Source organism: Vipera berus (genome assembly GCF_964194415.1).
Source record: "Vipera berus genome assembly, chromosome: 4".
Classification (NCBI taxonomy): Eukaryota; Metazoa; Chordata; class Lepidosauria; order Squamata; family Viperidae; genus Vipera; species Vipera berus.
In genome coordinates, this window is record NC_138206.1 from 120800083 (window position 1) to 120820413 (window position 20331).

Here is a 20331-nt window from a genome sequence, read left to right on the forward strand (position 1 = left end):
TTGTCGCTAAGCGAGACACTTGTCAAGTGAGTTTTGCCCCATTTTACAGCCTTTTTTGCCATAGCTATTAAATGAATCGCTGCAGTTGTCAAGCTAGTGACTCGGTTGTTAAGTGAATCTGGTTTTCCCATTGACTTTGCTTGTCAGAAGGTTGTAAAAGGGGATCCCGTGACACCCCCCCCGGGGCACTGCGACCGTCACAAATGTGAGTCAGTTGCCCAGCGTCGGAATTTGGATCGTGTGACCCTGGTGATGCGGCAAGTTTCTAGTAGATATAATCCGTTCAGTCTTGTTGATGGAAGATGAAAGAGGTGCAAAGCATCACCTGATTAAAAAAAAATGCTGGCCCTGATAAAGTCCTGTTTTCTTGGCTTTCTCTTTCTGCTCTGCCTTCTCTTTCCAAGCATCCCATGAAGTTGTTTCTTCTCTCAAGATGGTGGCCCGTAGAAGACCAGGGGCGACCTAGAAGGACAAGGGGTGAAGGCCCTCTCCATCTGAAGCAGCATGGACCTTCAAGAAGGGAGCCTTGCGGGCTGAAGGCCACAGGGCTTTTGCATTCGGGTAGGCACCATCGGTGGTCGTGGAGAGGACGGGGTGGGGTGAGGTGGGGGGCTGGGACAACTGAAGAGATGTTACCTTGAGCTGAATTAAAACTCTTACATCCGTAAGAAAGCCAGAATCACAAGGGGCGCCATTTCAGAGTGTTTCTTGGTCTCAACCCTTCTGTCCTCCTCCTCCTCCTCCTCCTCCTCCTCCTCCTCCTCCTCCTCCTCCTCCTCCTCCTCCTCCCTCTCCTCCTTTTCCTGCTTCTCCTCCTTCTCCTTTTCTTGCTTCTCCTCCTCTTCCTCCTTTTCCTGCTTCTCCTTCTTCTCCTCCTCCTTTTTTTGCTTCTCCTCCTCCTCCTCCTCCTCCTCCTCCTCTTTTTATAAACTTGATATTGCACAGTGTAGCCAGCGGTAGATTAATTAAAAAGCGTAATCCGTTTTTGTATTTCAGAGATTATTGCGTTCATTCAGTGAAAATAAAAATTAAAACATGGACGGTCATATCAGGGTCCAAGGCTGTCAGAAGAATCCTAGAGGAGCAGTGAAAAAGGTAAAACCCAGTTCTTTTATCATATTGATTTGGCCAAGCTTCTCTCTTTGGTTGTGTAGGATAAAGCTTTCTTCCTTTTTTCTTTTCTTTACTTCGTTAAGGAAAGCCTGTTTCAGGCAGTTGAGCAAGAAAGCTGCTGGATCAGGTTCAGTAAACCCCACAGTCCGTAGGTCAGCCTTGAAAAAGAATTTTTAAAGATGGAGTCAATGGGTTGACGCAAGTCCCTTCGGAGCCAATGAGATATTTCCTCCGGGGAGTTTTACAAACAATTTGGCAACCTCAACAACACTTGAATTTCTTTTTTTTCTCCTGGATAGTTTTTCTTCTTTTCCTAGCGGAAAACAAGCTCTTGTCTCAAATCTCCTTCGATACCCTCATCCAGGGTATTGCTGGAATGAGCAATTGTAATAAATTATTATTATTATTATTATTATTATTATTATTATTATTATTATTATTATTATTATTATTATTATTAATTTAATTTCTATACCGCCCTTCTCCCGAAGGACTCAGGGCGGTGTACAGGGCAATAAAATGCAATAAAAATACAATATACAAAAGTTAAGATAAAAATTAAATAGAATAGCCCAATTACAGTAAAAGTTAATTAAAATTGAATGAAATAAATCCTTCAAACCGAATCTGTGGAACCACCCCTCTTGAGATTCTTCTCCTCAGCAAAACCCCCAGTCTGCTAGCTTTTGGGGAGCCTTCAAAAAGATGACCTCCCCCCCCCTCAAAATTCTTACACTTAGTTTGAACTACAGGAAAATTAAAACCTTAAGACCTCAGGTTAAAATAATAGTTTCTACGGAATCCTGAATAAAAAAAAAGGGGGGGGGAAAGTCTTCAGAGAATAGCTACAGATAAGCGTAGCGTGGGAGCACAACTCAGCCGAACATTTTGGTTGTTAAGAAAGACCGTTGTTAAGCGGGTTTCGTCTCATTCTACGGCCTTTCTTGCCCCAGTGAATCATTGCAGCGGTTAAGCTAGCAACACGGTTGTTAAGTAAATTTGGCTTCCCCATCCAGGTTGCAAAAGGGGGATTCACATTTACCACAGCAGAGTCTCAAATCTCTGTTGCTAAGCGAGGCCGTTGTTAAGTGAGTTTTGCCTCGTTTCACGGCCTTTTTTTCTTTTTTGGCCACCCTTGCGAGGCGAATCCCTGCGGCTGTTCAGCGAGTGACGAGCGTTGTGAAGTGGAATGCGCTTCCCCATCAACGTTGTCAGAAAGGGTTGCAAAAAGCCATCGCGTTGACCAAACCCCTTATTTATTTATGTACTTATTTCTCTCTCTCTCTCTCTGAAAAGCAGAACCTGGGTGAACCTTCCCTTTCTCCAACGATGCCATTTCTGCAAAGTCAAAAACCGCTCTGCACCGTCTCGGCAGAAGAGTTAGCCAAAGATGACAAAAATTTCAATGAGGTTAGGCTGTTTTGCAGCCGTGTGTGTGTGTGTGTGTGTGTGTGTGTGTGTGCGTGCGCTTAAATTTATAACGATATTAATTGCACCCTTCACTCTGTCCTTCAGCAAGGAGGAGGCAAACCATTCCCTCCCTCACGTTCACCATCTTTTATCTGAATTGATTTTTATAACCTTTTATTAGATTGTAGAATAAAATACCAAAATGTTGTTGTTAGCTGCGAAGTCGTGTCCGACCCATCGCGACCCCATGGACAACATTCCTCCAGGCTTTCCTGTCCTCTACCATCTTCTGGAGTCCATTTAAGCTCACGCCTACTGCTTCTGGGACTCCATCCAGCCACCTCCTTCTCTGTCGTCCCCTTCTTCTCTTGCCCTCCACCTTTCCCAGCATTAGGCTCTTCTCCAGTGAGTCCTACCTTCTCATTAGGTGGCCAAAGTATTTGACTTTCAACTTCAGGATCTGGCCTTCTAAAGAGCAGTCAGGGTTGATCTCCTCTAGGACTGACCGGTTTGATCGCCTTGCGGTCCAAGGGACTCGCAGGAGTCTTCTCCAGCACCAGAGTTCAAAGGCCTCCATTCTTTGGGGCTCAGCCTTTCTTATGGTTCACCTTTCACTGCCATACATTGCAACTGGGAAGACCATAGCCTTGACTATACGCATTTTTGTTGACAGAGTGATGTCTCTGCTTTTTAGTGTGCTGTCTAGATTTGCCATGGCTTTCCTCCCCAGGAGCAAGCGTCTTTTAATTTCTTGGCTGCAGTCCCCATCTGCAGTGATCTTGGAGCCCAGGAAAATAAAATCTGTCACTACCTCCATTTCTTCCCCATCTATTTGCCAGAAAATACCAAAATATAGCAAAGCAAATAGGACACCGTGGGGAGGGAAAGGGGAAAGAAAAGTGAGGAGGAGAGGGGGGGGGGGAGAAAAGAAAAGCAAGGAAAAGAAAAGAAAAGAAAAAAAAGGCATTGATTTCCGACTCCTTCTGTTGCAGTAGAATAAATCAATAACATCAAACCTCAACTTTTTACTTTTATGTGATAGCATAAACTAGTTGTTTCTACAACAGTGAATCAATCTAATCAGTAAAGCCCCAAATCAAAGTTTCATTTTTCCCCCCCATCTTGAGCACAAAGTCCAAGTAGAAACAAAATTACTTATATTCTTTTCTTTAATTAAAAAGGGTCAATTTAGGCATCTCTGCCCACTCCATCAGAATCGGAATAGCCTTCCATTTTCGTGCACACAATAGTCTTGCTGCCGTCAACGTATAAAAGATCAAAGTTCCATTTTTCCCCCCAAGTTTTTTTTTTCCATTAAGTGCCAAAGAAAAGTTTCTGGTTTCATCTACCGTATATACTTGAGTATAAGCCGACTCGAGTATAAGCCGAGACCCCCAATTTCACCCCCAAAAACTGGAAAAAGTTGGTGACTTGAGTATAAGCCGATCCGCCGTTCTGCAAGCCTCCGCCGCCGGCTGCTTCGTTCCGCAGCGGAAAGAAGCAGGCAGGCTGCTTCGTTCCGCAGTGGAAAGAAGCAGCCTGCTTCGTTCAGGCTGCTTCGTTCCACAGCGGAAAGAAGCAGGCAGGCAGGGGGCGGAGGAACGGAGACCCGGCGACGTTTGGGGAGGTTTGGGCGCCTCTCCAAATATCCCCAAACGTCGCCGGGTCTCCGTTCCTCTGTGCCCTGCCTGCCTGCTTCTTTCCACAGCAGAAAGAAGCAGGGAGGCAGGGGGCGGAGGAACGGAGACCCGGCGACGTTTGGGGAGGTTTGGGCGCCTCTCCAAATATCCCCACCGTTCCTCCGCCCCCTGCCTCCCTGCTTCTTTCTGCTGTGGAAAGAAGCAGGCAGGCAGGGCACAGAGGAACGGAGACCCGGCGACGTTTGGGGATATTTGGAGAGGCGCCCAAACCTCCCCAAACGTCGCCGGGTCTCCGTTCCTCCGCCCCCTGCCTCCCTGCTTCTTTCTGCTGTGGAAAGAAGCAGGCAGGCAGGGCACAGAGGAACGGAGACCCGGCGACGTTTGGGGATATTTGGAGAGGCGCCCAAACCTCCCCAAACGTCGCCGGGTCTCCGTTCCTCCGCCCCCTGCCTGCCTGCTTCTTTCCGCTGTGGAAAGAAGCAGGCAGGCAGGGCGCAGAGGAACGGAGACCCGGCTTCGTTTGGGGACTTTTGGGGAGGTGCGCGCGCACCTCCCCAAACCTCCCCAAACTTCGGCAGGTCTCCGGACGGCGGTGGCTTGGGAGAGGTGAGCGCGATCCCGGAAGCTCCAAAGCCTCGGCCGCGCACAAGTCCTCAGTAAGTTTTTTTGTTGACTGGAGTATAAGCCGAAGTGGAATTTTTCAGCCCAAAAAGTGGGCTGAAAAATTCGGCTTATACTCAAGTATATACGGTATCTTTGCTTTAAGAACTTTCTGTGTTGTGAATCCTGCTCCAATATTTCTTGGCTTTATCTTTGTTTTTATGCGTTAAGTGATTTTAGCGTAATTTCTTCGGCTCTTGCGAACAGCGCAGAGTTGTTGAGAATCTGGTGATGCACAAGTGGTTATTGTTATTTTCCTATAAACCTGCTCCTTAAGTATTAGAGAAAAGATGCTAGCAATGAGTTACTAAGACTGTTTTCATCTAGTTCATGGAGGTTTTTACATAATTCAGTTACAGGCAGGCATTGAATATTTATTCCACTTTGTAGATTAATAAAGGAGAAAATTTCACTAGTTTTGAAGCTAGCTTACCTGATTTGGGTAATCGGGAAAGGCGCCAAGGACCCCCTTAGTTTTTAGACTGGATATATTTTTTTTATGTTAAACGAAGCCATACATTGAAATATAAAGCAATTTCTGAATTGTTTGTATTTATAGTGTTGCTTCATTAGACAGTTGCTCAGCTTTCTAGTCTGATTCTTCTCTGTTGGGATAGAGGTAACAGTCTTTGCCAAAAGATAGCACAAGCTTCTTAAATGTCATTCCGAAGACATTCCTTTTCAATTATTATTATTTTTTTAAAAAAATATAGAAATAAAGTCCTGCTGGGATTGAGAAAGGGTGCAAGTTTTCTCCTAATTTTCCTGACTTTTCAGCATTATTTGGCCCATACCGAATAAGAGAATTAAGAGAATAACAGAGTTGGAAGGGACCCTGGAGGTCTTCTAGTCCAGCCCCCGCTCAAGCAGGAGACCCTATGCCAGTGATGGTGAACCTTTTAGAGACCGAGTGCCCAAACTGCAACCCAAAACCCACTTATGTACCGTCAGGTGCCAGGTGGGCATAGCCAATTGGGTGGGTGTGGCCCATTGGGTGGGCGTGGCTGCAGTAGTAACGGCAGACTGGGTGGGACTAAAAAGTTCAATCAATCAATTCCAACTTTGCAAGATCTTTTTTTTTCCAGCGAGAAGTTGAAACTGATTAACTTTTTTTTTTTGCACAAGGCGGCGGAGGTCTAAAGTGAAAAGATTTTATAAAACCCAGCTGAAGGCCAAGGACTGGGGCGACAGCGTGCATGCCCACAGAGAGGGCTCTGCATGCCACCTGTGGCACGCATGCCATAGGTTCGCCACCACGGCCCTATGCCATTTCAGTCTCTTCGTAGAAACCTCCAGTGATGGGGGAAAAAGGGATGCCGACGGTTGAAGAATGGATTTTGAAATTGACTGAGTTAGCAGAGATGGTGAAATTGATCTGCTTTGATTAGAGATAATGGACTAGACAGTTTTATAAGAGACTGGAAACCGTTTCTGGACTTTCTACCCACTAAATACAATAACAGATGGTTAACAGAGGGATTTGAAGATTAGTGTAATGTTTAGCTCAATCTGTCAACTGCTTTTTCTTCACATATATATATACATACATATGTGTGTGTGTGTGTGTATGGACTGTTTATATATATATATATATATATATATATATATATATATATATATATATATATATATATATACATACATACATACATACATACATACATATACCGTATATACTTGAGTATAAGCCTACTCGAGTATAAGCCGAGACCCCCAATTTCACCCCCAAAAACTGGAAAAAGTTATTGACTCGAGTATAAGCCGATCCGCTGTTCTGCAAGCCTCTGCCGCCAGCAGAGGCTCGATCTGCCATTTTGCAAGCCTGAATACACAGGAATACCCTGTGTGGCCGCGGCTCTCGGGGAAGCCCTGGCTGTCCACTTCCTCGCTCCACGCTGCCATTCGGGGCCCGCGCGTTCCCCGGGCAAATCGCGGCGCCCAGCAGGCGAGGAAACACGCCCGCTCCAGTCGCCCCCCCTTCCCTCAGGAGACGCGAAGCAAGTGACCGCCCGGAGCTTACCGAGGACTTGCGCGCGGCCGAGGTTCCGTGCTTCCAGGATCGCGCGCACCTCTCCCAAGCCGCCGCCGCCCGGAGACCTGCCGAAGTTTGGGGAGGTTTGGGGAGGTGCGCGCGCACCTCCCCAAACCTCCCCAAACCTCGGCAGGTCTCCGTTCCTCCTGCCGACCTTTGGGGAGGTTTGGGCGCCTCCCCAAACCTGTTCTGAACCAGCCCTCTTCTCGCACCCCTAATCAAAAGAAGAGTCTGGAAAGCGTCCAAGGCTAAAAGGCTTCTGCCAAGATTTAATTACGCAGTTAACAAAAACACAAGAGCTTGTCTTCTCAAGCGGGAAAAGTTGCTTTCAGCAACCAGCCCCTCCCCAAACACTTCTTTTATAGAGAGCTCAGGGCGTGGTCTCCCTGTGCCTCCTCCCGAGGAGTCCCATAGTCTTTCTTTGTTTGTCCCTGCTCGTCTGCCTCCTGCGTCGGGCGTCCTTGAACAGGGCCAGCTGTGGGTCGTCATCCTCCGCACTCTCGGGCTCACACAGCTGAGAAGAGGTCCCCGGCTGAGGGCTCTGCAAAGCCTCCAAATCATCATCATCAGCCGGTTCGTTTCCCTCCTCCCCCACATCTGAGTCCTCCGATACATCGGAGCCGGCTGTCGGACCCACAGGCTGGCCCTGAGTCACAACAAAACCTCCCCAAACCTCGGCAGGTCTCCGTTCCTCCTGCCGACCTTTGGGGAGGTTTGGGCGCCTCCCCAAACCTCCCCAAACCTCGGCAGGTCTCCGTTCCTCCTGCCGACGTTTGGGGAGGTTTGGGCGCCTCCACAAACCTCCCCAAACCTCGGCAGGTCTCCGTTCCTCCGCGCAGACCTGCCGACGTTTGGGGAGGTTTGGGCGCCTCCCCAAACCTCCCCAAACCTCGGCAGGTCTCCGTTCCTCCTGCCGACCTTTGGGGAGGTTTGGGCGCCTCCCCAAACCTCCCCAAACCTCGGCAGGTCTCCGTTCCTCCTGCCGACCTTTGGGGAGGTTTGGGCGCCTCCCCAAACCTCCCCAAACCTCGGCAGGTCTCCGTTCCTCCTGCCGACCTTTGGGGAGGTTTGGGCGCCTCCCCAAACCTCCCCAAACCTCGGCAGGTCTCCGTTCCTCCTGCCGACCTTTGGGGAGGTTTGGGCGCCTCCCCAAACCTCGGCAGGTCTCCGTTCCTCCGCGCAGACCTGCCGACCTTTGGGGAGGTTTGGGCGCCTCCCCAAACCTCCCCAAACCTCGGCAGGTCTCCGTTCCTCCTGCCGACCTTTGGGGAGGTTTGGGCGCCTCCCCAAACCTCCCCAAACCTCGGCAGGTCTCCGTTCCTCCTGCCGACCTTTGGGGAGGTTTGGGCGCCTCCCCAAACCTCGGCAGGTCTCCGTTCCTCCGCGCAGACCTGCCGACCTTTGGGGAGGTTTGGGCGCCTCCCCAAACCTCCCCAAACCTCGGCAGGTCTCCGTTCCTCCGCGCAGACCTGCCGACGTTTGGGGAGGTTTGGGCGCCTCCCCAAACCTCCCCAAACCTCGGCAGGTCTCCGTTCCTCCTGCCGACCTTTGGGGAGGTTTGGGCGCCTCCCCAAACCTCCCCAAACCTCGGCAGGTCTCCGTTCCTCCTGCCGACCTTTGGGGAGGTTTGGGCGCCTCCCCAAACCTCGGCAGGTCTCCGTTCCTCCTGCCGACCTTTGGGGAGGTTTGGGCGCCTCCCCAAACCTCCCCAAACCTCGGCAGGTCTCCGTTCCTCCTGCCGACCTTTGGGGAGGTTTGGGCGCCTCCCCAAACCTCCCCAAACCTCGGCAGGTCTCCGTTCCTCCTGCCGACCTTTGGGGAGGTTTGGGCGCCTCCCCAAACCTCGGCAGGTCTCCGTTCCTCCGCGCAGACCTGCCGACCTTTGGGGAGGTTTGGGCGCCTCCCCAAACCTCCCCAAACCTCGGCAGGTCTCCGTTCCTCCTGCCGACCTTTGGGGAGGTTTGGGCGCCTCCCCAAACCTCCCCAAACCTCGGCAGGTCTCCGTTCCTCCTGCCGACCTTTGGGGAGGTTTGGGCGCCTCCCCAAACCTCCCCAAACCTCGGCAGGTCTCCGTTCCTCCTGCCGACCTTTGGGGAGGTTTGGGCGCCTCCCCAAACCTCGGCAGGTCTCCGTTCCTCCGCGCAGACCTGCCGACCTTTGGGGAGGTTTGGGCACCTCCCCAAACCTCGGCAGGTCTCCGATCCTCCTGCCGACCTTTGGGGAGGTTTGGGCGCCTCCCCAAACCTCCCCAAACCTCGGCAGGTCTCCGTTCCTCCTGCCGACCTTTGGGGAGGTTTGGGCGCCTCCCCAAACCTCGGCAGGTCTCCGATCCTCCTGCCGACCTTTGGGGAGGTTTGGGCGCCTCCCCAAACCTCCCCAAACCTCGGCAGGTCTCCGTTCCTCCTGCCGACCTTTGGGGAGGTTTGGGCGCCTCCCCAAACCTCAGCAGGTCTCCGTTCCTCCGCGCAGACCTGCCGACCTTTGGGGAGGTTTGGGCACCTCCCCAGACCTCGGCAGGTCTCCGATCCTCCTGCCGACCTTTGGGGAGGTTTGGGCGCCTCCCCAAACCTCCCCAAACCTCGGCAGGTCTCCGTTCCTCCTGCCGACCTTTGGGGAGGTTTGGGCGCCTCCCCAAACCTCAGCAGGTCTCCGTTCCTCCGCGCAGACCTGCCGACCTTTGGGGAGGTTTGGGCGCCTCCCCAAACCTCCCCAAACCTCCCCAAACCTCGGCAGGTCTCCGTTCCTCCTGCCGACGTTTGGGGAGGTTTGGGCGCCTCCCCAAACCTCGGCAGGTCTCCGTTCCTCCGCACAGACCTGCCGACCTTTGGGGAGGTTTGGGCGCCTCCCCAAACCTCCCCAAAGGTCGGCAGGAGGAACGGAGACCTGCCGAGGTTTGGGGAGGTTTGGGGAGGCGCCCAAACTTCCCCAAAGGTCGGCAGGAGGAACGGAGACCTGCCGAGGTTTGGGGAGGCGCCCAAACCTCCCCAAACGTCGGCAGGTCTGCGCGGAGGAACGGAGACCTGCCGAGGTTTGGGGAGGTTTGGGGAGGCGCCCAAACCTCCCCAAACGTCGGCAGGTCTGCGCGGAGAAACGGAGACCTGCCGAGGTTTGGGGAGGCGCCCAAACCTCCCCAAACGTCGGCAGGTCTGCGCGGAGGAACGGAGACCTGCCGAGGTTTGGGGAGGCGCCCAAACCTCCCCAAAGGTCGGCAGGAGGAACGGAGACCTGCCGAGGTTTGGGGAGGTTTGGGGAGGCGCCCAAACCTCCCCAAAGGTCGGCAGGTCTGCGCGGAGGAACGGAGACCTGCCGAGGTTTGGGGAGGCGCCCAAACCTCCCCAAAGGTCGGCAGGAGGAACGGAGACCTGCCGAGGTTTGGGGAGGTTTGGGGAGGCGCCCAAACCTCCCCAAAGGTCGGCAGGAGGAACGGAGACCTGCCGAGGTTTGGGGAGGTTTGGGGAGGCGCCCAAACCTCCCCAAACGTCGGCAGGTCTGCGCGGAGGAACGGAGACCTGCCGAGGTTTGGGGAGGCGCCCAAACCTCCCCAAAGGTCGGCAGGAGGAACGGAGACCTGCCGAGGTTTGGGGAGGTTTGGGGAGGCGCCCAAACCTCCCCAAAGGTCGGCAGGAGGAACGGAGACCTGCCGAGGTTTGGGGAGGTTTGGGGAGGCGCCCAAACCTCCCCAAACGTCGGCAGGTCTGCGCGGAGGAACGGAGACCTGCCGAGGTTTGGGGAGGCGCCCAAACCTCCCCAAACGTCGGCAGGTCTCCGTTCCTCCGCGCCCTGCCTGCCTGCTTCTTTCCGCTGCGGAAAGAAGCAGGCAGGCAAGGCGCGGAGGTCCGGAGACCTGCCGAAGTTTGGGGAGGTTTGGGGAGGTGCGCGCGCACCTCCCCAAACCTCCCCAAACTTCGGCAGGTCTCCGGATGGCGGTGGCTTGGGAGAGGTGCGCGCGATCCTGGAAGCACCAAAGCGTTGGCCGCGCACAAGTCCTCGGTAAGTTTTTTTGTTGACTGGAGTATAAGCCGAAGTGGAATTTTTCAGCCCAAAAAGTGGGCTGAAAAATTCGGCTTATACTCAAGTATATACGGTATATATATATACACACACACACACACACACACACAAAACATGGGCTGTTAGGCTTTTGAACAGGAAATAATTTTATAAACTTTATGCATGATTGACTTGTGAGAGCGGTGTGTTGTGTTGTGCAATTAGCTCACATGGTATAGCAAGATGGTGGGTTTGTTGTCACTGTGAGTTGGAGGTGGGGGCACGAAGGGAGGCTCAGCCAATCTCAATGTATACATGGTTGTACTTTGACAATAAAGGTTCATTCATTCACACACACACACACACACACACACACACACACTCACCTACCTACCTACCTACCTACCTACCTATCCAAAAGTGGAGGAGAATTTACTGCTTTTTCTGTTTTTTCCAGCACCCAGCCAGGGTGGATCCTACATGTGAAATATTAAATTTATTTGATCAATTTTTCCTCTTTTTTTGTTCGCTTTTTTTGGGTGCTAGTGTTAAATGTATGCTTTTGTTTGTTTTTCTGTTTTATTTTTTATGATAAAACAATAAAGAAGAAAACAAAAAAAAATGCCTCCAGTGATGGAACACCCACAACATCTGGAGGCAAGCTTCTTCCATGGATTAAATGTTTAAGAGTATAAAACCTGTATATATATATATTTCTTTCAACAATTTGTGTGACCTCTCTTTATTTATGCATTTCTGTTACAGGTGACGTTTCTCTGTTTTGCTAACGACTCAGCTGTGGCACCCAAGGTATGTTATTTCAGTCAGAAGGCTGCATCAATTAAATATTTCTGGGTGGGTTGGTTTGGGATCTGGGCGCTGACCATCACTTTTGGTTATTAATAGAAATTAAAAGATACTCATAAAGGTACACGAATAGCAGAAGAGGCCCCTTGTCACAATGCAGGCAGTCCTCGACTTACCCACCCCAGTGGAGGCCAAAATTTGATTGGGGGGCTTAATTTGGTTTGGGTGTTTGCTGCAAATCGTTTTTTTTTGGGGGGGGGTGTTCATCCTAAGAAGGAAAAGTTCCGATGTTTGGATGAAAAACTCACCCCGTGGAATCTGCTGATAATTTCCCTACTCAAGTTGCATTGTTCTCCATTGTGCTCTGCGGGGTTTAGGAATTGGCATCCGTCTCTGTAGGCCTTCCAGATGTTCTGAAATCAGCCCAGTGGTGCAGTTTGCACAACCAGGAAGCTCTTCTGCTAAAAGATGTATGCAAGCCGGCGGAGTCGAGTCACGAGTTCAGACAAAAGGTAAGAGAATCGTGATGTTGTTTGTCTGGCTTTTCAAAGGTGACTCAGTCCTCTGGATGAAAAGAATCCGAAATAATACTAATACTAAGAATAATAATACTAAAAATAATAATAATAAAAGTTGGAAGGGACCTTGGAGGTAGAATAGAATAGAATAGAATAGAATAGAATAGAATAGAATAGAATAGAATAGAATAGAATAGAATAGAATAGAATAGAATAGAATAGAATAGAATAGAACACAATACAATACAATACAATACAATACAATACAATACAATACAATACAGAATAGAATAGAGCTGGAAGGGACCTTGGAGGTCTTCTAGTCCAACCCCTGCTCAGGCAGAAGAACCTATACCATTTCAGACAAATGGCTGTCCAGTCTCCTCTTAAAAACTTCCAGTGTTGGAGCACCCACAATTTCTGGAGGCAGGTTGTTCCACTAATCAATTGTTCTAACTATCAGGAAATTTCTCCTTAGTTCTAGGTTGCTTCTCTCTTTGATCAGTTTAATCAGATTAATTTAATCAGATTAATCAGCCCATTTATTACATACAGATAGTCCTTGACTTACAGTTGAGTCCATAATTTCTATCACTAAAAAAAAAAGAAATGTTTGATTTTATTTATCCCTGGTGGAATTGCTATATCTCCTAAAGATGGTGATGGTGAAACATTTACTGGTAAACTAACACACACACACACACACACACACACACACACACACACCTAAATTCTACTGCTACTGCTACACCTCCCCCCCTAAATTCTACTGCTGCTGCTACACACACACAGCCCTACTTTCTACTGTTACTGCTACACACACACACACACACACACACCTCTAAATTCTAATGCTAAAGACATTTATTTTGAAGCGTAATGATACCAAACAAAAGACAAGACAAAATCTTCCACTCAGTTTTTCCTTATTTTGTCCTGTTGGGAGGATTAAAAAATGGTTCTGCATCTATTGCAGCAACCTTCCAAAGTTGTAGGTTAGCATTGCTTCTCTTTTCCAATATATTAGTCTCAAAAAGCATATGTAAGTGGTTCACGGCCACAACGGAGAACCCAATTTCTGTCACTAAATGAGGCAGTTGTTGAGGACATTTTGCCCCGTTTTATGACCTTTTTTGTCACAGTTGTTAAGTGAATCACTGCAGTTATTAAGTTAGCAAGACGGTTGTTAAGTTGTTGGCTTCCCCCTTAAGTTTGCTTGTCAGAGGGTCACCTAAGGGGATCACATGATCCTGGGACACAGCGACTCATAAATATGAGACGGTTGCCAACTGTTTGAATTTTGGATCACGTGAGCATGGGGATGCTGCAATGGTCGAAAGTGTGAAAAATGGTCATAAGTCACTTTTTTCAGTGCGGTTGTAACTTTGAACGGTCGCTAAATGAGCTTTTGTAAGCCAAGGACTGCCTGTCGTTGCTGGGTATGAATGGCTAGCTCAGAGGTAGGCAATCTTGGCTCTTTTATGACTTGTGTGGACTTCAACTCCCAGAATTCCTGAGCCAGCATGGGGGAAACTATGGACCCTTCATGACTCGTGGATTTCAACTCCCAGAATTCCTGAGCCAGCCATGCTGAGGGGGAAGGGAGAGGTTTCCAAGCTGAGCCATGTTGGCTCAGGAATTCTGGGAGTTGAAGTCCACGAGTCGTAAAAGAGCCCAGGTTGCCTACCCCTGGGTTAAATCCACATGTGAGGGGCCAATTAAACTGATTTATTGCTCATGCCGACGAATAGGAATCAAGTCAACAGTTAGTACCATTTTAGTGCTAGATATGGGCGAATAGAATTCAAAAGGGGTACGATTTAATCCACTTGTGACTACGTAGAGATTCTAGGCTGGTTCCTCTTTTGACGCCATCTCTGCCATTCCTTCTCCTGCAGTAGCGATCTCTACTTTCAGAGGTTGAAGGTTTGTTTTGCACTCGTGATATCCAAATTCTGCAGCAACAACTAGAACATGAAAGAAACAACCAAGTCTGAGCTCTGAAGTGTAAAAATTTAGCGGGAGGGAGGGGGAAGGTGAAGATAACAAGATAAAAATTACATACGGTAGATGCTAGGGAATTCTGGGAATTGAAGTCCACACATCTCAAAGTTGATAAGGTGGAGAAACACTGCTTGAGAGAAAACAAGTACGGGTCGTCCTCAGTTTACGACAGTTCATTCAGTGACCGTTCAAAGTGACAACGGCCCTGAAAAAAACGTGACTTACAACCATTTTTCACACTTAGACATTTGCGACCTCCTCACGATCGTGTGTGATCCAAATTCAGATGCTTGGCAGTTGGTTCATACTTAAGACCGTTGCCGTTTCCCAAGGTCACGTGATCCCCTTTTGTGACCTTCTGACCAGGGAAGCCTGCTTAACAACCACGTTACTAACTTAGCAAATGCAGGGATTCACTCAAAAAGCGGGTTACCAACTTATCAACTTCAGGGATACCCTTAACCGCCGTAGGGAGAAAGGTCATAAAATGGGGCAAAATTCACTTCACCGATGTCTCGTTTAACCCCAGAAATGTGGGGTTCTGTTGTGTTCGTAAGTTGAGGACTATCTGATATAATAATCCATGGGTTTTTTCTTCTCCTTTCAGCGGAATTGCGCTTCGCGAGTCCTGTGTGTGATGAGATTGTCTCCTTCGTTTCCGAGGCTGAGAGCGGAGATGGTAGTTGCTCTGCTGAGCAAGTACGCAGCTGCGATCAGATGCACGGAGGAAATGCATGCCTTGCCAAAAACGGCGCCGGACTCCACCCACACCGAGAATGATGACACCAATCAGTCGGTGTCCTCCATTGAAGACGATTTTGTGACGGCATTAGAGCACCTAGATGAAGAGGACCCGGCAAAGGTTGTCCATACCGGTGAGTCGCCCCTGGCGTATTGTGCCTTCTTCAGCGTTTTGGGTTTTTGCAATGGACGTTTACTGGCATGGTCTAATTAAGTTTAACTTTGCAGAATTATCTCCGTACATATTATATTGTATAAGAGCCGTGGGTGGCGCAGTGGTTAGGATGCAGTATTGCAGGCAAACTCTGCTCACAGTCAGGAGTTCGATCCTGACCGGCTCAAGGTTGATTCAGCCTTCTCAGAGATCTCTATCTCTATCTGTATCTCTATCTCTATCTCTATATGATCTATATCTATATCTATATACCTATATCTATATATCTCTATCGCTGTCTGTCTGTCTGTCTGTCTGTCTGTCTGTCTATCTATCTATCTATCTATCTATCTATCTATCTATCTATCTATCTATCTATCTATCTATCTATCTGTCTATCTATCTATTGTATAAGAGCCGTGGGTGGCGTAGTGGTTAGTATGCAGTATTGCAGGGAAACTATGCTCACAGTCAGGAATTCGATCCTGACAAGCTCAAGGTTGACTCAGCCTTCTGAGAGATCTCTATCTCTATCTCTACCTCTACCTCTATCTCTATATGATCTATATCTATATCTACCGTATTTTTCGGACCATAAGACGCACCCAGTTTTTAGAGCAGGAGAACAAGAAAAAAAATATTCTGAACCAAATAGTACCGGTACACTAAAACAGGGCTTTTCAACCTTTTCATCCATTGCACCACTTTTAGGACAAGGCAATGTCCGAGTACCACCAGTCGCCCAGTGACTGTTCAGTTACGACGGCACTGAAAAAAGTGACATGACCATTTTTCACACTTATGACCGTTGCAGCATCCCCAGGGTCATGTGATTTACATTTGGATGCTTGGCAATCGATTCATATTTATGATGGTCACATTGTTCCAGGGTCATGTGATTGCTTTTTGCAACCTTCTGACAAGCAAAGTTAGTGGGGAAACCAGATTCACTTAACAATCATGTTACTAATTTAATTTCTCTCTCTCCTTCTCTTTCTCTCCCTCTCTCCCTCTCCCTCTTTCTTTCTCTCTCCTCTCTCTTCCTCTTTCTCTCTCTCTCCCTTTTTCTCTTTCCCTCTATTTCTCCCTCTTTCTCTCTCCCTCTATTTCCCTCCCTTTCTTTCTCCTTCTCTCTCTCTCCCTTTCTCTCCCTCTCTATTTTTCTTTCCCTCTATTTCTCCCTCTTTCTCTCTCTCCCTCTATTTCCCTCCCTCTTTCTTTTTCCTTGTCTCTCTCTCCCTTTCTTTCTCTCCCTCTCTCTTTCCCTCTCCCTCTTTCTCTCTCTCCTTCTATTTCTCTCCCTTTCTTTCTCCTCTCTCTCTCCCTCTTTCTTTCCCTCTTTCTTTCTCCTTCTCTCTCTTTCTCTCCCTCTCTCTCTTTCTCTCTCTCTATTTTCTCTCCCTTCCTCTCCCATTGTCCCTTCCTTCTTTCCTTCCTTCCTTCCCTCCCTCTTTGTCCTTTCCTCTCTACGTTAGAGCAGTACCCGCGGAGGCGGCCCTGCGGCCCGGCTTTCTCTTGCAAAAAGCAAGCTGAAACGGAGCAAGGGAGATTGCCAGGAACGCGAATCGGCCGATCTCGCGCTGCTGCAATCTCCCTCGTTCGGTTTCAGCTTCCCTTGCTACAAGACAAAGCAGGCTGAAACGAAGCGAGGGAGATTGCAGCAGCGCGAGCGAGATTGGCCGATTTGCGTTCCTGGCAATCTCCCTCGCTCCGTTTCACCCTGCTTTCTCTTGTAGCAAGGGAAGCTGAAACCGAGCGAGGGAGAGTGCAGGAGCGTGAGAGCGGCGTTTCTCAGCACGTGCCGATTCGTGCTCCTGGCAATCTCCCTTGCTTTCCACTTGCGGAGGTTGGGGCTGGCCATACGGATCAGCTTCGGACCATAAGACGCACCCTCGTTTCCACCCCCCACTTTTTGGGGAAAAAAGTGCGTCTTATGGTCCGAAAAATACGGTATATACCTATATCTATATATCTCTATCGCTGCCTGTCTGTCTGTCTGTCTGTCTGTCTGTCTGTCTGTCTGTCTGTCTGTCTATCTATCTATCTATCTATCTATCTATCTATCTATCTATCTATCTATCTATCTATCTATCTATCTATCTATCATCTGCTGTGGTGGTGCAGTGGTTAGAATGCAGCATTGCAGGCAAATTCTGCTCGCTGTCAGGAGTTTGATCCTGACCAGCTCAGCCTTCTGAGAGATCTATAATCTTCCTCTCTCTCTCTCTCCATCTCCATGTTTATCTCTGTTGCTATTGCTATCTCTATCTGCCATGGTGGTGCAGTGTTAGAATGCAGCATTGCAGGCAAACTCTGCTCACAGTCAGGAGTTCAATCCTGACCAGCTCCAGGTTGACTCAGCCTTCCATCCTTTCAAGGTCGGTAAAATGAGGGCCCAGATTGTTTATAGAGGCTGACTCTATAAACAGCCTAGAAAGAAGCGATATATAAGTCTTAAGTGCTGTTGCTATTTTATTTCCCCTAAAATGCTTCTAGACCCCAAAGAGAGATCAGTTCTAGAAGCAATTTGAGAAAATAAAGAGCATAGGTGGATCTGGTGATTCGACTTTTTTCCCCCCCACGACAAGCATCCCTGCCAGATTTTGTCCCCATCTTATTTCCTGACTTTCGTGCATGATCTGCGTGATCTATTTTTGTGTGGTGTCCTTGGTGTTCTCTGAGCTTGGTTGTTTACTTGTAAGACATTTCATTAGTCAACTAGGTAACGCCATCAGTGGCAGGTGATAATATTAGCAGAAATAGACTTAGTTTTTTTAGATGGGTCATGAAATGTCTGCAAGGAAACAACCAAGCTCAGAGAGCAACAAGGACCCCCCCCAGTTCAACCCTTCGTTACTAATTTAGTTTTGCGTTTCGGAGTTGCTGTGTCCATCCCTGTGCTAATAAAAAGAATTGGTTCTAGTAGACTAGAATTGCGGTATACAAATGTCTGCCGGGAGTTACTAAGCACGATAATGTTTTACAATAAAAATAATCACGCCTTACTTGAAACGTTCTACTTGCCTCTAAACAGTGTAATTAGATATAAGTCATTTTGTACTTATACAGCACCAAAAGCAAAAACAAAAAAAGTCACAACTATGTAGAACTGTGGCACAGAATTGACCCTTCAGGCTTTTAAAGCAATAAATAAAGCAATAACGCTCCTAATGTACGTAATTGTAGTTTTTGCCCTATTTCAACATTAAAAAGCCATATCTTGTGAATTAATGCCCACACAAAACTCAGTTATAGCATGTAGACAAGCATAACGGCCTATGTGCGTTCACCAGATATTATTTTCTTTATAATTACATCAAACACATTGCCGTTTCCATTTTATTTCGTTCTGACAAACATAGAAATAAATAAAACCTGCTTCCTTTTTTTTGGTAGCAGCGTAGCTCTGTCTTTCTAAACGTCTCCGAGAATAAGAGTTATTCAAAATTAGGCATTCTAGAGAGACATATGTTTGGGCAACTTAATGTCACATTACAGGATTTAAACAATCAGTGTTTATTAATCCAGGAAGAAGGATTGACCACGTTTTGAAACATGCACGCTAAAGGTATTGAAAACATTACTTTTTTAAAAAAAATAAAATAAAAATAAAAATTGCAGAGCGTGCCAATCGCTTAGCAACATAAACGCTTTTGCCTTTACGGGCTGGCTGCACCATTTTTTATTTCCATATAATGAGAAATATTTTCAGGTGATCTGGAAGGATTTAACAGAAGAACAGAACAGCAGAGTTGGAAGGGACCTTGGAGGTCTTCTAGTCTGACCCCCTGCTCCGGCAGGAGACCTTATACCATTTCAGACAAATAGCTGTCCAGTCTCTTCTTAAAAACTTCCAGTGTTGGAGCATCCACAACTTCTGGAGGCAGGTTGTTCCACTGGTTAGTTGTTCTCACTACCAGGAAATTTCTCCTTAATTCCAGGTTGGTTTTCTGCTTAGCACTTAGGAATAGCACTTAGACTTATATCCCGCTTCGCAGTGCTTTACAGCCCTCTCTAAGCGGTTTACAGAGTCGGCCTATTGTCCCCCAACAATCTGGATCCTCATTTTACCGACCTCGGAAGGATGGAAGGCTGAGTCAACCTTGAGCTGGTCAGGATCGAACTGCCAAACTGTTGACAGTCGGCGGTCAGCAGAAGTAGCTTGCAATAATGCATTCTAACCCCTGCGCCCCCGTAGCTCTTAATTGCTTGATTAATTTCCATCTGTTGCTTCTTGTCCTGCCTTCAGGTGCTTTGGAGAATAGGCTGACCATCCCCTCTTCTTTGGGGCAGCTCCTGAGATATTGGAAGGCTGCTATCCTGTCCCCCCTCGTCCTTCTCTTCATTAAACTAGACACTCCCCAATTCCAGCAGCCGTTCCTTATATGTTTTAGCCTCCGGTCCCCTGTTCCTCTTTGTTGCTCTTCTCTGCAATCTTTTTAGAGTCTCAACATCTTTTTTTTTTATATCGTGAACATATTGATTGCTAAGGGTGTAAATGTATAGACATTTACTTTGATACTGCCCTCTTGAGCCTAGTGGAACTTGTTAAGTGAACATAGCACTAGCATTAGCACTTAGGCTTATATGCCGCTTCACAGTGCTTTACAGCCCGTCTCTAAGCAGTTGACAGAGTCAGCATATATTGCTACCAACAATCTGGCTCTTCATTTTACTGACTTGGGGAGGATGGAAGGCTGAGTCAAACTTGAGCTGGTCAGAATCGAACTCCTGGCTGTGGGCAGAGTCAGCATTCCAACCACTGTGCCACCAAGGAAGGAAGGAAGGAAGGGAAGGGAAGAAGGAAGGAAAGAGGGAGGGAGGGAGGCAAGAAGGAAAGGAGGGAGCGAGGGAGGGAGGAAGGAAGGAAGGAAAGATAGCACTAGCACTTAGACTTATATACCGCTGCAGAGTGCTGTAAGCGGTTGAAAGAGTCAGCACATTGCCTCCAACAATCTGGGTCTTCATTTTACTGACCTTAGAAAGATGGAAGGCTGAGTTAACTTTGAACCGGTCAGGATCGAACTGCCAGAAGCCGGCAGTCACCTGAACTAGCCTGCAATACTGCGTTCTAACCACTGTGCCACCATGGCGCATGGGAGTTTCATACGATAAATCCCTCTTTTTTGCCATTGTTTCCTGTTTCTGCTAGTTGTCTGATTTTGATTCATGTGCCCTTAAACTGGTGTCGGGTCTTAATAGCCCCCTAGGTAGACCTTCTCCAAGATAGCTTACGAAGATGCCTTCTCTTTATTTTCTTTT

The 20331-nt window shown here is 48.2% G+C and overlaps 1 protein-coding gene across 7 annotated transcripts in view; it reads left to right on the forward strand.

Annotated features, from left to right (window-relative positions):
* AKAP11 (A-kinase anchoring protein 11) overlaps positions 1-20331 on the forward strand; it is a 77913-nt gene that overhangs the window by 34150 nt on the left and 23432 nt on the right. For 3 of the 7 annotated variants that reach the window (XM_081327988.1, XM_081327990.1, XM_081327989.1), the window contains 3 exons: positions 11611-11655; positions 12030-12164; positions 14782-15049. In XM_081327988.1, the coding sequence (XP_081184114.1) occupies positions 11611-11655; positions 12030-12164; positions 14782-15049 (448 nt within the window). Of the gene's footprint in view, positions 1-404; positions 562-996; positions 1096-2409; positions 2524-11610; positions 11656-12029; positions 12165-14781; positions 15050-20331 lie in introns of those variants that run through there. The other 4 variants (XM_081327986.1, XM_081327987.1, XM_081327985.1 and 1 more) reach the window with 3 other exon arrangements.